The sequence below is a fragment of the Dermacentor variabilis genome, chromosome 9 (genome assembly GCF_050947875.1).
Source record: "Dermacentor variabilis isolate Ectoservices chromosome 9, ASM5094787v1, whole genome shotgun sequence".
Taxonomy (NCBI): domain Eukaryota; kingdom Metazoa; phylum Arthropoda; class Arachnida; order Ixodida; family Ixodidae; genus Dermacentor; species Dermacentor variabilis.
This window is the reverse complement of record NC_134576.1, coordinates 149,720,088-149,737,236: the sequence shown is the minus strand read 5'-3', so window position 1 is coordinate 149,737,236 and position 17,149 is coordinate 149,720,088. Positions and strand designations below refer to the sequence as shown.

The following is a 17,149-nucleotide window of genomic DNA, read 5'->3' as shown; positions in this document are numbered from 1 at the left end:
GAAGAAGAAACTAGGAATAGGCAAGAATCAGACGTGTGCGCTAAGAGACAAAGCCGGCAATATCGTTACTAATATGGATGAGATAGTTCAAGTGGCTGAGGAGTTCTATAGAGATTTATACAGTACCAGTGGTACCCACGACGATAGTGGAAGAGAGAATGGCCTAGAGGAATTCGAAATCCCACAGGTAACGCCAGAAGAAGTTAAGAAAGCCTTAGGAGCTATGCAAAGGGGGAAGGCAGCTGGGGAGGATCAGGTAACAGCAGATTTGTTGAAAGATGGTGGTCAGATTGTTCTAGAGAAACTGGCCACCCTGTATACGCAATGCCTCATAACCTCGAGCGTACCGGAATCTTGGAAGAACGCTAACATAATCCTAATCCATAAGAAAGGGGACGCCAAAGACTTGAAAAATTATAGACCGATCAGCTTACTGTCCGTTGCCTACAAAGTATTTACTAAGGTAATCGCAAATAGAATCAGGAACACCTTAGACTTCTGTCAACCAAAGGACCAGGCAGGATTCCGTAAAGGCTACTCAACAATAGACCATATTCACACTGTCAATCAAGTGATAGAGAAATGTGCAGAATATAACCAACCCTTATATATAGCTTTCATTGATTACGAGAAAGCGTTTGATTCAGTCGAAACCTCAGCAGTCATGGAGGCATTACGGAATCAGGGTGTAGATGAGCCATATGTAAAAATACTGGAAGATATCTATAGCGGCTCCACAGCCACCGTAGTCCTCCACAAAGAAAGTAACAAAATCCCTATACAGAAAGGCATCAGACAGGGAGATACGATATCTCCAATGCTATTCACAGCATGTTTACAGGAGGTATTCAGAGGCCTGGAGTGGGAAGAATTGGGGATAAAAGTTGATGGAGAATACCTTAGCAACTTGCGATTCGCTGATGATATTGCCTTGCTTAGTAACTCAGGAGACCAATTGCAATGCATGCTCACTGACCTGGAGAGGCAAAGCAGAAGGGTGGGTCTGAAAATTAATTTGCAGAAAACTAAAGCATTGTTTAACAGTCTCTGAAGAGAACAGCAGTTTACAATAGGTAGCGAAGCACTGGAAGTGGTAAGGGAATACATCTACTTAGGGCAGGTAGTGACCACGGATCTGGATCATGAGACTGAAATAACCAGAAGAATAAGAATGGGCTGGGGTGCGTTTGGCAGGCATTCTCAAATCATGAACAGCAGGTTGCCACTATCCCTCAAAAGGAAAGTGTATAACAGCTGTGTGTTACCAGTACTCACATATGGGGCAGAAACCTGGAGGCTTACGAAAAGGGTTCTGCTGAAATTGAGGACGACGCAACGAGCTATGGAAAGAAGAATGATGGGTGTAACGTTAAGGGATAAGAAAAGAGCAGATTGGGTGAGGCAACAAACGCGAGTAAACGACATCTTAGTTGAAATCAAGAAAAAGAAATGGGCATGGGCAGGACATGTAATGAGGAGGGAAGATAACCGATGGTCATTAAGGGTTACGGACTGGATTCCAAGGGAAGGGAAGCGTAGCAGGGGGCAGCAGAAAGTTAGGTGGGCGGATGAAATTAAGACGTTTGCAGGGACAACATGGCCACAATTAGTACATGACCGGGGTAGTTGGAGAAGTATGGGAGAGGCCTTTGCCCTGCAGTGGGCGTAACTAGGCTGATGATGATGATGATGATGAACAGTAGGGCATGTTGATAATCTACAAACTGTACCAGTAAAGTATGTGCTTGCGATGTGTGAAGTGCGCAAATATAGTGTCGTGGAAGGAGAAGAAAGGAAGAGGATAACAAAGAGTGCACATGTGGAGGTGAATCCAGTACTGAATGGAAGACGACGAGGTCAAGGAGCTTCAAGCATGCGAACAAGTGGCACAAGATAAAAAAAAAAAGGAAAATGACCCAATCGGGAAAGTGCACGAAGTTCCCAGGGGCCAATCAGGAAAAGACAAATCAACCAGAGTGACAGGAAAACAATGCGCACTGGCCGAGGAGGGGGAGAGTTCAAGGAGAGTTTGCACCCTGCTGCCTGGCCAAGACGCCACCTCCATCTACACATGCCACCAAGCTGCCTGCGTCCCCTCTCTAAGGCGCAGCTGCTCTGCTCTGGTCGTTGGCTCATCCTTCAACTGTATCGGCACTGTGGTGAGACCAACCCCCACTTCTTTCGCTGCCTCATTTCAGTCCCTCTGCGTCAAACTGTTGCACGCATGATCACACTCGTAATTTGCTCCTAACTCTAGTGCTGCGGATACTGTTATAGTTTTTACTGTATTTTGTTTCTGGTTATGAGTTTTTAATTGAGTGGTTATTTTATGTTTCCATTTTCGCTTGTTGGATTAAATGTGTTGTGAGCGTTTTGGAAGAAACAGCTTTGTCCTCAATTGAGTTCTCGGAGGCTCCGCCTCAAAGAACTGTCTGCAACAATTAAAGAAAAACAACCTGCATCACAGTGCTTAACATAACATCTCCTCTGCTTACACATTCCGCATTTACTCGAATCTAATGCACACTTTTTTTCTGATAAAACAGATTTAAAAATTGTGTAGAGGTTAGAATTGAGTATGACCCTGAATCTGCGTTACCGTATCGCCATGGGCATTTCAAAATGGCCGCCTTGTACATGCTTCGAGCCTAGCTGCCAAACCTTGCTCCATGTGCTGCTGTAGTACCATTATATAGGTGTTCTGTGGTAGTACACTGTCCGTCTTCCCATTTTTCGTGTTTGCTCTATCAGCATGAAAGTGCCGGCTGCGAAGCTGCACGATGCCGCAATTACAGTCGAAACCGATTATATCGAACCCGTTTACATCGAATCATTCTATATATCGAATAATTTCTGGACATGGTATAGTTACAATAAGTATATATAGCAAAAATTACACTTATATCGAACAAAAATACTAGCGACTCCCGATATATCGAATGTCAGGCGGCGGAAAGTGCCCCCGGAAGTTGGCTTTTCCTCGCGGTGGTGGGAAGACCCGGCGGCGCGGCTTCATCCAGCCGCTCTCCCTACCGTGACCGCAATGCCTAAGATGAGCCGTTGACACCCCCCTGCAAAAAAATTATCCTGGCCCGCCCGCAGCGCTTGCTCAGCCAATTAGAGGCACTTGTTCCCTCATTGTGAAGGATGGCGAAAGTGCGAGTTGTCTCACTGCTTTTCTGGTTCATTGTGTGTGCGCCTTGTGGGCCTTCTCACACAGTGTTGCCGTGATGAAGCGGCAGAATTGACCTTTCCTCGTGAAGCTCGAAATCCTAAATCAGGTCGAACACGGTGAGAAGTCGGATGTCCCCTCAGCGTACAGGATTCCGAGGAGCACTCTCATCACGATCTTGAAGAATAAGGGGGAGATAAGGGCTAAAGCGGCCAAACTCGTGACTCAGTGCCCATGGCGTCCGATGCGTGCGCACGGCCGCGTACGAGTGGTTCATCCGAAATTGCTTCAGCTGTGCTGACTTCCGCATGCTCGGTTATGACTGTAAATTCTGATGAATGCGACAAAGCTGTTGCTGGTGTTGCTGAAGTTTGGAGCGAGCTGTCAGAATTTCCAGAAGCTGTTGACGAATCAACGGTGGACGAGCTTGTGAGCACAAATGATGGTGTCACGACCACAGGAGAGCCCGAAAACGAAGACTACATTGCCAACATCGTACCGAGCACAAGTGAAAGTAGGCACAATGAGGAAAGCAACGACGGTCCTTGGCCCACATCCTCCGAAGTGATTGGTGCACTCGCACTAGTCCGGTGCTTCTACGCAAATGCGGAAAGTTGTGGCCTCAGCTGCTCCGACTCCTTAGACAATGTGGAAAAGTGCATGCGTCGCAGGCAGCGAAATTGCCCAAGCAGAAGAAAATACAGGACTATTTTGTGCGAAACTAAGCTAGTTTTATCAATAAAGTAATTTTATAAATGGTATGTGCTTTTATGACATCCAATTATTTAGCAGGCTTATGTCGAATTATGCTCTATATCGAACTGATAGGCGTTTTTTGCGAGTTCGATATAGCAGGGTTCGACTGTAAAAGAAAAGTGATCATGTGTGCAGAGACGGACTGAAATCGGGCCATATCTTGGGCCTTCGAGGTTCCCGAAACTTGCGTGCAGGGGTGGCGCAAACAGGAAAGGCATTCTACTTCGGTAGCTGCTGCATACGGTGCGGCCCCTATCTTGAAAGCGATCTGCAATGGAGACGCATCTAGGCGCACCACACTGTTTTCTCGTCGCTTAGTTTGCACTGAAGCAAGTGGCTGCACAAAGGTCAATTCGCTCGCTCCTGCTACCGCACTTGCTCACTCCAGCCTTTTGATAAAGAGTTTTTGCAGTTAATGAGTGAGATGTGTTTGTGTTTGCTTCTGGCCACGTGACACCATGCTTATTAATTTAGTTAGTAAGCGAATGTTTCAAGCCATTAAACTACTATCCTTACTTCTATTACACCTTTCGACTAATTTGTTATCTCAATTTATGCTTTGCCTTCTGTGTGAAACTGCAACTTTTTCCTTTTATAGCAACTTTAGCGTATTGAGCAAAGCTTTACTTTTCCAAATGAGAGAAAGTTGTATAGCTGTATCAAATAATGAGGTGCACGGTACTGCAAAGAACTTTTCTTGGTTTAGATCACGGCAAACGGTCGTATGTTACAATCAAGGGCGGTCCTTTTGGTCACGCAAAAGAGGTGAGCGTTACAATTGAGGGCACGTTAGAACCGAATAAATATGGTGTATGTATAACTTAAGAACAGTGCTACCAACACAAGCCACAGAAGGAGAATGGGGACGCACGCAGCACTGAACTTGCAACTGCATTTATTGGAAAAACATGTCTGCTTTTGGAGCCACACATTGCGCAAGCTCATTATCAATAAAGAGCACTTCTCATTCATAACCATTGCCTCGTCATACGTAAGAGGCATGCGGCACAGAAAGGAAGAAGAGGACGATGTGCCCGTATTGGCCTGAACGGCATGAGCCTTCGAGGCGCCTGACCTGAGCTGCGATCGAGGGAGAAACAGCGCTGAGCTGGCATTATCGATGTGGCTCTGGGCCAAGATGGTTGTAGCGTCAGCATCGCACTGGCGACGGGAGCCATGGAGGTTCAGTCAAGTCCGTGGCGCTAGCGATCCAGGGTGCGGCCATCGACCTCAGCGACGTTTGAGCGAGGCTCCTCGTGGTTGCAAATATTATCATCTCCGTTGTTCAGCCCTATTTAACAAGCCCATTTCTTTGGAAGATAAGGCTACAGGAAGATAAGGCTACAGAACTAACACAGCCACTAGCTTTCATCGATTTACTTCTCTTGTACTGCTGTCAGTGTGAACAAACAGGAGTTCTTGTAGTATTTTGGGCCTCTTTTATTCATTTTATGTATCAATGATATTACCTCAATCAGTGATTTGAACACTTACGTGATCTATGCCAATGGCACTAGTCTTCTTTACGAGCACTAACCTAGCGAGTCTGACAGCTCGAGTTAATAAAACATTGCACACATGGAGCAAGTCAAATTCATTAACGATAAATTCAGCGAAAACAAAAGCTGTTCTCTTTCATTTTCGTAAAAATGAAGTCAAACAAATTTGAAGTTGTGCCTTGGTTGTTTTGCTGTCGAGTTTGTTGATACAATAGAAATTCTTGGTCTTATTTTTCATAAAAACATGATCTGGTATTCTCAGTTTGATTATGTTCAGTCACAAGTAACCAAATGAGTCAGCGCACTTGCAAAATTCAAGCTAATTATTTATAACACTCTTTTTGTCCTATAAAAATTTTTGTTTTTTGGTTTGGGGACATCTACAGGTAGGAACATTCGCAAGATATATCTGTTACAGAAAAAAAGCACTTCAATACATTGCAAATGTAGATTACCATGCTCACATGCAAAAGCTGTTCACAAGTTTTAACATCATACCAGCATTTAAACTCTTGCTATTAGGTATTACTTGTTAAATACAAAAGGTATGTGCATCAGAAACGACACACATTAATAGGTCTTGCTAACCTAAGGCTAACGTAGGCAGTTATACTTCGAGAAACCAAGGATTTTGGTGTATACCATATTGAGGGATGGAAATTGCAATGATGCTACTGGCCCATGCCATTTCACAGCAACTTTTGGAGAAGCCAAAAATGCCCTCAGTAAAGTTGATTTTCAGCGCAGATTTATGAAAGCGATTGCAAACTATGTATATGGAGCTTTTACTGTGGGCAAGCCATGCGAAAGCAAAAAAAAAAATTATTGTCGCTGGTTCGCTACCTCAATTCAAATAGTCCGCATAATCAGGCAGTAGAATATCATGAACTTCTAGCAGTAGAATTAATTTTGTTGCTTTTTACCACACCAGAAGTATTTATCTCATTTTGCCATTTGCTGTACTTGATTGATATACCTATACTATCAATTTAAAGAACCGCAACGTTAGGCCCCGAGCGGCCATTTAAATAAATAAATTCTGGTGATTTACGTGCCAAAACCATGACATTGATTATGAGGCATGCCACAGCTTCGGATTATTTCTGACCGCCTGGGGTTTCTCAATGTGCACCCCAAGTATGATGCACGGCCGTCACTTCATTTCGTCTCCATTTGAAACACAGGTGCTGTGGCCAGGATTCAATCCAGCGACCTCAAACTTAAAATCGCGGGATCGAATCCCGGCCTACGGCGGCCGCATTTCGATGGGGGCGAAATGCGAAAACACCCGTGTTCTTAAATTTAGGTGCACGTTAAAGAACCCCAGGTGGTCGAAATTTCCGGAGTCCTCCACTACGGTGTGCCTCATAATCAGAGTAGTTTTCGCACGTAAAACCCCATAATTTCATTTCATTTCAATCTTAACAGCGTAACGCCACAGCCACTAAGCAACAATGGCGGGTGAGGGGTCGTTTTGCTTGCGCTCGATGCGTATCACGCGCCGTTACGAAGTGCAGATACCTGAGCACAGCTTTTGACTGTGCAAACTTCGGCTTGCAGGGAATTTTTGTCATGCTCGTATGATGCAGCTAGGCCTAACCAACGCCACTTCCTCAGTATCTAGTGGTGAAAGTTGCTGTTTGGTGCATAGTCAACCAAAGATTAGTAGCAGCCGTGCAGCATTTTCAAAGATATGAAATCGTCTCAACAATGAAAGTGGAGGATAGGCAACAAATTGAATGGCGACAGCCTTGTTCCCCATGTATGCGAAATCGTGCATGCTGTGCTCGAAAAATTGCGCAAAACACAGTACGGCGTTTGAACGTTGGCCATCATTTTACACTGGCCATTCAGCAAAGGTGCACGGGGTCTGGCTCGGCACCACCGCAATCATTCGCTGCCACCTGAAAAATGATGCTGTCCGGTTGCCTACGCAACGGACTTCCTCAGTATCTAGTGGTGAAAGTTGCTGTTTGGTGCATAGTCAACCAAAGATTAGTAGCAGCCGTGCAGCATTTTCAAAGATATGAAATCGTCTCAACAATGAAAGTGGAGGATAGGCAAAAAAATTAAATGGCGACAGCCTTGTTCCCCATGTATGCGAAATCGTGCATGCTGCGTTCGAAAAATTGCGCAAAACACAGTACGGCGTTTGAACGTTGGCCATCATTTTACACTGGCCATTCAGCAAAGGAGCACGGGGTCTGGCTCGGCACCACCGCAATCATTCGCTGCCACCTGAAAAATGATGCTGTCCGGTTGCCTACGCAACGGGGCAACAGTGGCGTGGAAGGTATTGAAAGTAGACAACAGTCCACGGAAAAAAACAGCAGTACGATCCATGCTTAAGTGGAGAGAGAGATTTGGCTTGGTGCTAGCGCAGCCACTGGTGCCGCTTTCGATGGTGCAGAGAAACAACGCTTGAGGACTTAGTTCCGTGTTTGAAAGCCCGAGCAACCCTTTCGGCACAGTAAGAACGAAGATTTCTCATATTTTGCTGAAATGTAGCAAGATCTAGCAGAGTTCGCCTCTCAGTGCAGTTTGGCGCAATTGACACAGCGGTGGCATCACTGAAATTGGTAGACAAATGATCCACTATGCTCCAACACTACTTCTGAAGCACTAAGAGCCGACAATATTGTTGTAGAATATTGCAGCATACGAGATATTAAACACCATTTATTATTTTTGTGCTTTTCAAATTTCAGTCTACAAATATTTATGTACGAATATATATATATACGCACGAGGTGTGACACTGGTCTAATAAATTATTGTATTTACAGAATCAGTTCTCTGTGACATTATCACGTTCAAAGTAGTCCCCTTCAGCATTCATACACTTCTGCATTCGGTGCTGCCATTGCTGGTAACAGTTCTGGAGCAAGGTTTTTGGAAGGGCCTTCAGGAGATTCTCCATTTTTGATTGAACCTCTTCAACTGAGGTAAAATTGGTTCCCTTTAAACAAGGGTTAACTTTAGGAAATAAAAAAAGAAGTCGCATGGAGTCAAATCACGTGAATAAGGAGGATGCCTAATCACAGTAATGTTTTTGCTGGTCAGAAACTGCTTGACAGATATGGCCGTGTGAGTGTGTGCATTGTCCTGGTGCAACAGTCATCCATCACTCCACAACTGTGACCTTTTTTTTTCATAATTTTTTCACGAGGTCGTTTTAGTACTTCAATGTAGTAGTAGTGTTGATTAACAGTCTGACCACTGGGAACCCACTCAATCATTACAATTCCATTAATGTCGAAGAAGACAATTAACATTGCCTTGAATTTTGATTTTGACATGCATGCTTTTTTGGGTCTTGGGGATCCTGGAGACTTCCACTGCATTGACTGGCGCTCAGTTTCTGGGTCATAGGTAAAAATCCATGTCTCATCACATGTTACAACAGATAACAAATTTGGCTTGTTTGCTATGCATTCTAACATGTCCACACACACGTCTATACGGCACTGTTTTTTGTCATCAGACAGAACTTTTGGAACAACCTTTGCGCAAATCTTCCTCATGTGTAATGCGTCGAACAGCTTCCCTATCCAAGTTAACCAACTCCGCCACTGCACAAACACTTAATCTTCGGTCCCCATGGATCACATCACGAACTTTGGCAACGTTTTGGTCTGTAAATGCTGACCTTGGGCGCCCAGCACGTTCATTACCTTCCACACTGTCGCTTCCCCCTGAAAACCGCTTATGCCATTGAAACACACGTGCAAGAGACAAAGTTTCATCTCCATAAGCTTCAGTTAACATTCGAAATGTTTCCGTGGCTGATTACTTAAGTTTCACAAGAAACTTGATGTTGATTCGCTGTTCAATTTTTACATCAGGCATTCTTCCGGCAGAATGCAGTTGCACGTGTTCACTCAATGACGCAGCACTCCCAACTGGCGTGGTCGGTTCCGTCAAAACTGGACCCATGAATAGACGAGGTGTGTGGGATAACGTCAGAAAAACAGTTGTCGCCAACTCCACTCTTTTTTCAAGCCACACACTTAGTGCCGTTCCTTTTGTGTCACACCTCGTATATATACATATATATATATATATATATATATATATATATATATATATATATATATATATATATATATATATATATATATATTGTGTGTATTTCATACAGAATATGTATTAAACTATTGATGAATATTGTAGGATCAGTGTTGCAAGAATGTATTTTTTTTAACGTCTTTTGCATGCTTAGTTCTGTACACATTTTTTGTTATGCCGACATATTTGAGCATTTGCGTTTGCTGTGTACCAAGCACAAAGAGAGCTCAGGTTTCCTTCAAGCAACTTTGTCACTTATTGCTTGGGCCATCCCACATCTTTCTGATGTAAACAAATAAACAACGGTAAACAGTGATAAACATGACCATACATGGGTCTTAAAATAGGCTCAATATTCCAAAACTTTAAATAAAATAATGCAACATGTATGTTTTTACAGTGCTAGATATACCAGTCCTGGGTGGGGATTCTATAAAATTTTAATAAATATCGGCCATAATTATTACTTAAAATGTCTCTAAAACGTTCCAATTCTCAAAATGTTTGCAATTTTGGCAGTTCTGGGATCTTACAACGAAATAAATATGTGGTGTAGTTGCATATTTTCTTTTAGTTTGCGAGAAACCTTTTGAAGGTTCGTCAGAAATAATTTTCAGCTTCATCACCTTAGCTAAAATGGCCAAAAAAAAAACCTCGAGCCTTGGTGTCAGTCAGAAGCAGTTGCACGAAAATCGAAGTTTAGCAATTCTTCAAGAATATATTGTGGGTGACACAAATTCAACTCCCTGTTCACCAATGGTGCCAGTTGTGTAAATCTACAAACAAAATTTTGGCAAGGTACAATGCGTTAATGTGAGAGTGATGGGCCTTCACATTTATAAAACCTGCAAGTCCTTAACCCTTTCAAACGTCACTTTATCCCTTTGGCTGAAAACTTGCTTTTACCACTTTCTTGCTTATTCAGTGTCACAGAAAGTGTACAGCTGCAGAAAAGAATAAGAATTTTCAATTGTTTAGTGAGTTTTGTCAAGTTTACAGAATGTGAACTCCATGCAAGAATTCACTACAGGGACATCAAATATGACAAAATATTCTATTTCGTGTTTTGAAAAGCTGAACAGCCCTTATACAGCCACTTCAAAAGTATGCCTGGTACATGACATTGTGAAAAACAATGAAAGGAAGGAATCCGCTGCATACAACATGATGACAGCGGTGAAAAACACCCAACCATCCACCTTCCCATTCATTTTGCAAAAACATTCTCCACGTCATTCAAAATTGCAGCACTATTCCAATCATAAGCGTGTGAAGATGTATGCGACACATTTTAAATAGCATTACTTTCGTCAGTGCTTTTGCTGTTGATGCACTATCTTGCTGCACACAATTGTGTACACAGCGTCTGAAAGGGTTAAAATGCTCTTTTTCACCTTTAGTGAAATAAGAATTTTTTTTCAAGATATTTGTGCTAAATGTTACAGAACAAAGGTTGATTCCTTTCTACAGAGACATTTTCCCCAGCTGATATATAAAATTTTGCTGTAAGCTAAATATAGTCAGACCTGTCTTAGTCTGTCCTTATCTGAACACACCCTGCACAAAATTTCTTACTTAGAACAGCTTAAATGCAAGTTGATCTTATGAAGAAAGGGGGCACAGGTTTGGTAAACTTGAAATTTGGTGTAAAAACAAAAATGTCACAAAACTTCAAACATGGTGCCTTCCAACAGAGATTAACTTCTTAGGACACACTTACACAGTGTTGGTATAAAGAGCCAAAATGTTCATGACAGTGCAGTGGAGAGATTGCCGACTTTTGTTGCGGCAACAAATTCCTAGTCACAAATGACAGCAAAATGTGTCATGATCACAGACTATTTATTAGGCCAATTTTTTTCATTAGGTTTTTAAGTATGGCACAGGTCTTACTAGCAAAAATGAATGCATTACTGTTCAAGACATGCACATAGTAAGAATCCTGGGGCTGACAGCAGTTGGATGTTATTTTTGTACTAAACTACAACTGTGTTCTCAGAACGTTGCATTCAATGGGTGAGGGTAGACTTCCTTGGAAAACACCAATGGAACACCCCTACACTTACCTGACAGAATCAGGAGGGACATCTCGAAATTGGGCTCTGGACAAGTGCACATGCCTGGAACCCTGGCCACCTTCAGTTCTACAATTATTTAAAAGGATGAATAGCAAGCTAAACTAAATTTTATTTGTGATTATGATATTTATCGGTGTCCACTGACCCTAGTAATTCATTGCTGAAAAAAACACATAATACCATATCGCAATCCTCCTGTTCCAGAGCCTCGCATTTGTGCTTGCAAATAAATATGAGGCTCTGGAAAAACAAGGTTTATGTAGTCAGAGATAGGTGATTTTGATGGCATAATAAAGGCAGCAGAGGAATTCTATACAGAGCTCTGTAGTACCCAGAGCAGCAATATAACAGTGGTTAGCAGTACCAACAAACAGGAAACAAGTTCAATGTGGAACAAGTCAATCTGCTGAAAACATGGAGGGCATACTGTTGTAGTAAAGCTTGCAACCCTTTTTTTGCCCTCATGACTCAAAGTGTAAAAGAGACTTGGAACGCTATATTAATCACTATGAAGGGAGGCAATAAGTAACTAAAGAATTGCAGGCCCATTAGCTTGCTTCCAGTACTGTGCAATATAGGATTCACAAAGGTAATATTGAATAGAATTGGGGAAACCGCAATCATAATATACAGTAGGCTGACTTACCGTGTAGGGGGCTGGACTTGTGTGGGGACTGACTGGCGCTGCCGAAACGGCCATAACGCTCGCATACTGTGGCTGCTGTGCGACAACCTGCTGAAAGAGAAGGGCTCTCTTGTGGAACAGGCCCCTCTCTAGAGCCCCACCACTGGCATGGCTTCAGTCAACCTTTTTTCACTGTGCGATTATAGTCGTGAAACATTTCAGAAGGGTTGCATGCACAGCCCAACCTCAGGAGAGTGTCCCCAGAAAAAAAGAAAAGCACACAAACTCCGCTGCAAACACTCATGCCGTGTACCGCATTTCAATTCCACTGGCAGCTCTGTATCGATGCGGTGCCAAAAATAGGCGCAGTGCAAGAGTGCAACTGTGCTATAAAGCAGAAAGAGGCCAGGGTTTCATCTAGACTGCACCGTGAACCTTGTAGTTGCTGCCTTTCACTGATGGCTAGAAAACTTATAGAAAAACACTTCAGAAATATCCCATTGCTGACAAAGTGTTTTATTTATTTATTTATTTAGTACATACTGCAGTTGAAAGACGGGTAAAAAAATTAACATAGTGATCGCAACTGTACAAGCCGTACAAAATAATATAGCAAGCATTACCACTCAAAGACAAGCACCGACCAACAAGCATGATTAAAATACGTAGAAGATAAAAACTACACAACCATGTAAAATCACTTTTATGAGCACAAAGAAAAAGCAAGCACTCAGTTGACGAGTTGTCAAAATATAGAAAGAAGTATGGTGTTGTCACCAATGAAGTTTACACGAAATTATACATGTGTTTTTCAAAGTAAGGAAAGCTACGCTCTGAAAAAACATTTGAAGGCAGTGCATGCCACTCGTTGATGGGTCCCTTAAAAAAACTAACCTGTGAATAGGTTAGTACATGTGAAGTATGGTGTCAGGTCATGAGCGTAACCATGTCTGTCTGTTGGGAGGAAATAGGAGAAAGGTATGTAATAGGATTGATATTATACTGCTGAGTTTGGAGCAAGAAAATAAGCAGGAGCCTGGCGATAGCTCTACATGGTTCCAAAAGTGGGATGCCAGTACTAGCCATCAGTGATGAAGGCGAATCCAGATTGTGATAAGGCGTCACAGATGAATCTTACTGCTCTCCTTTGAGCCATTTCCAGCTTATAAACATCTTTTTTAAAAGGTTGTTATTGTCTTTTTTATGCCTTCTGGTAGCGTCAGCCCTCACTTTCTGGTGGTAGCATTGCAAGACTGACTTTTTGTACTCGTTTAATAGGGGTGTCCCACAGCACACTTTCGCTCGGGATGAAGTCAGAACAGCATCAAATTTCTTAGTCACAATTGGCTCCCTCACACAAGCTACAAGAAGGAGCCAATTGCAGTTGAAAATTTTGATCTGGATCGGGCTTGATCACAATTGAAATTCGCCATATGACATCAATATAAAATGCAGTTTCAGCTCTCTCAAGCCATGCACATGAAGTTTGAGCCAATGTCGATACTCCTCAGCGATGTTAGGCCTAGCGGAGCTGCCAAGTTCGTCCTCCAGCTACCAGCACACCTGAGATTTTAAAAAGTAAGCTGTTAGGACGAAGGAAACTGCTTAAATATTTCAGTTATGGCCTTAGCAATGTGAAATCAACTACTCCTTACTTGGCATGACACGTACAGCATAAGCGGAGAGCAGCGACACAACACTGTGCCCCAACGTCTGTACATGTAACAGTCTCTGAAAGCTGCCTATTGCATTTGCTACGTAGATGAGTGGGTCCTTGGATGTTGTTATGCTGCCACATTTCTTAATGACAGAGATGCATGGTTTACCTCTGCACCAAAAGGGAAAAAAGAAAAGGTGCATTCGGTACAGCAGCATAAATAACTGCCTCGCTGAGTTACCAATGATGTCAGCGATGGCATCTGTGTTTTTGCAAGAGAACCATATGGCTTTGATTCTCCCATGTTGTGTTAGCACTGACTCGATGGCGAGAAATGGGCCCCCTTCAGCATTGTACTCGTAGGAGAGAACCTTTCACGTGGTAGTGTGCACATGCTAGAGTGTGCAAGAACAAGGCAGCCTGCGTGGAACACGCTTTGGCGAAGGAAAAGAAGAAAAGACTACGTCTAGAATCAACAGGCCAACTTCCAATCACTATTTTGATAACTTGCTTCCATATACAGTTCCAGTGTATTTTTGCGTGCAGTCGTCACTTCACATTACTTGCCTTTAAGTCTGTTGCTCCTTGCAACTAGTTCTTTTTTGCTTCCCACTCTGTTGTTCTCTGTACATTACATGAGTTCCTAAACTTCGCTCCGCTCCTCACGATTGCCTTCCACAAGTGGCACAGCTGACCCGAACACCAAGACGAATGTAGCTGAGGCAAACGATGCTGAGAAGCGGAGCAAGAAAGACCTGTTGGCTTGAGCCAGACAACAATGTTTGGGAAGCGAACAGCTGTCAGAGGGCACCGCTCAAGTGCCAGAAAAATTAGAGGCCCTCTAAATGACACGTCTTCTTCTCCTGTCACGAAGTCGACAAGCAAGAGCTCACCTGACATCTGCTCTTGTGCAATTCATTGAGCAACGCACCATATACCAGCTTCGTGGGACGCCAGCCAAACTGTGAGCATGCTGTGTTATTCGGTTGGAATGCTTTGTAGGCACACTTAGAAATATATCTCACTTGCCCCCATGTCCTGTGTCCCTGTATTTGCACTTTTTATACTTGAACATATATTTGCAGAGAGAAGGGAGATATAAAATATACTTACAGGGTATTTACAATGCGTCCACTGGCATACAAGGCATACAAGATGGAAGACAGTTTATGCGACATCAGCGAGCGTTATCATCTTCTGCACTGTCCTCAGCTCCATCTCAGTCAGTGCTTGGTAACATGTCTTTCGATGGCAAAGGCACCATCCTGGTGCTTGCTAGGCTGTCTAAGTAATATCCCTTGAGGCAGGTGACATGGATGACACCAGTGGAATGTCAAGACATGGTGGAATTGAGAGGCGTGACTTCATATGTGACGTCGGTCACTTGGTGCAAGACACGGTACGGCCCAGAGTAAGGTGAAATCAAATTTATGCAAAGGCCAACTTGCCATGACAGTGCCCAAAAAGGACCATATCACTAGGGTTCAAGTGGGCATCACAGTGGCAAGCATCATAGAAGTGTCATTGCCTTTCATACAAAGTGGTGAGCCTCAGGCCTGCAACCTGGCGTGCCTTTACAGCTATGAAAATGGCATCGTGGGCGTATTCTGACGACATCGCAAGACTGGTGGGAAGGAGCGTGTCAAATGGCAGTGTGGGCTTTCTTCTGTACGGAGATAAACTCGCAGAATCATGTCAGGAGGAATTATAGACAAATGTTACGAAAAGCAGAACGGTGTTCCAGTCATGATGGACGGCAGAAACATACATAGCAAGCATGTCTTTGATGGTTCTATTAAGACACTCTGTGAAACTGTGGTCTGAGGGTGGTACGCCATTGTCAACTTGTGTTTTGTGGCGCAGGAGTGCAAGAAGTCTTGGACAACCTTTGATATGAAATAGTGGTCCCAGTCTGCGAGGAGCTGCCGAGTAGCGCCGTGGTGAAGTATGAAGCCTTTGAGGAGGAAGTCGGCGAAATCGGTAACACAGCTGGTTGGGAGAGCCCGAGTGATCGAGTATCTGGTCATGTAGTCGGCAGCGACTGCTATCCACTTACCGCATTTATTAGAATCTAGGCCAACAGTTTTTTTTTTTTTTGTTCAAATAATCATATGCCAAACTTTAGGGTCGGCTTAGGTTCGAGGATTTTAAAAAGCGTGCCAGGTTGTAATTTAAATTGATAAATATGGTGCATAGCTAGTGCCATCTAGAAGTCAGTATCGCAGCCGCTATTAGCTGTGCCAGTAGCCAATGGAAGTACATGAGCGACATCAATATTTTGACCTGTGTCGTATAGGCTTGCGGCCTGGCCCATAGCGTGGCATTACCGTAATAGTACCAAACAGGTGATGCCACTATAGTGCCGCTTTTAAGTGAAAAGTTGTGCTAGCCGCAGAGGTATCATCAAACGTTCAATCCGGGTGGAACTTCAGCATTGATGGGGAAAATGTCTGTCGTAGAAGAGGGCAATGGGGGACACTTTTTGCACGTGCCTCAATGAGGAGATTACAGTAACAAGGAAAATAAGCGTGCGATAGCAGAGACTTGTTCATCGAGATCGCGCAGCGTTTCGATCTCGCAGCGTGCCGTGCCGCACTGTCTACGCATGCATGGGTGCGCACAAGCGTAGGTGTGGTCTGGGCTAAAGCGACAATGCTGGCAGTGATGATGACGTACAGTGAGCTTGGCAAGTTCATATTAAATAAATGCTGTTTTCATTTTGTGAACACTGTCCTCATTTTTTTTTTTTTTTTTTTTTTTTTTTTTTGTTCGGCAAACATTCGAGGTAAGTTTTTTTTTACTTTTTCCGGCTTCAGACATTCGGGGGTCGGCTTATAATTGGGGCCGGCCTAGATTCGATTGGGGCCGGCCTATTTCTGCAGGCAGAGAGCGGGAAAGGGCCAAGAAGGTCAAGACCAACCCTAAAGAATAGCTCCGATGGTATGTCAAGGGTTTGAAGATGGCCAGGTAGGAGTACTACCGGTTTCTTGTGGCACTGGCATTGCTCACAGGAAGTGACATAACGGCGGATGGAATGGTAAATACCGGGCCAAAAGAAGTGATGAAGAACATGGACGTACGCCCTAGACTCCAAAGTGACCTGCAGTAAAAACATTGTGTAGCTGTGCTAGGACAGTTCGATCCACATGTGTGGGAATAACGCAGAACAGTTCAGGATCGTCAGGGTGCATGTCGTAGTGGCACAAGATGCCATCCTGCAGCATAAACATACGTAGAGAAAGGGAAAGTGTCTCAGAAGTTAGCCGGAAAATCAGGTCTCGTAAGTAGGGGTCA

At 43.5% G+C, this 17,149-nt stretch overlaps 1 protein-coding gene across 19 annotated transcripts in view; it reads right to left on the bottom strand.

Moving 5' to 3' along the window:
• Positions 1-17,149, bottom strand: part of Wnk (Wnk kinase) — a 541,117-nt gene that overhangs the window by 323,822 nt on the left and 200,146 nt on the right. For 15 of the 19 annotated variants that reach the window (XM_075670005.1, XM_075669987.1, XM_075669988.1 and 12 more), the window contains one exon: positions 12,220-12,309. The exons of 1 other annotated variant lie outside the window; for it this stretch is intronic. In XM_075670005.1, coding sequence (XP_075526120.1) covers positions 12,220-12,309 — 90 coding nt within the window. The remainder of the gene's footprint in view (positions 1-12,219; positions 12,310-17,149) is intronic. 3 more of the 19 variants (XM_075669994.1, XM_075669996.1, XM_075670002.1) reach the window with 1 other exon arrangement.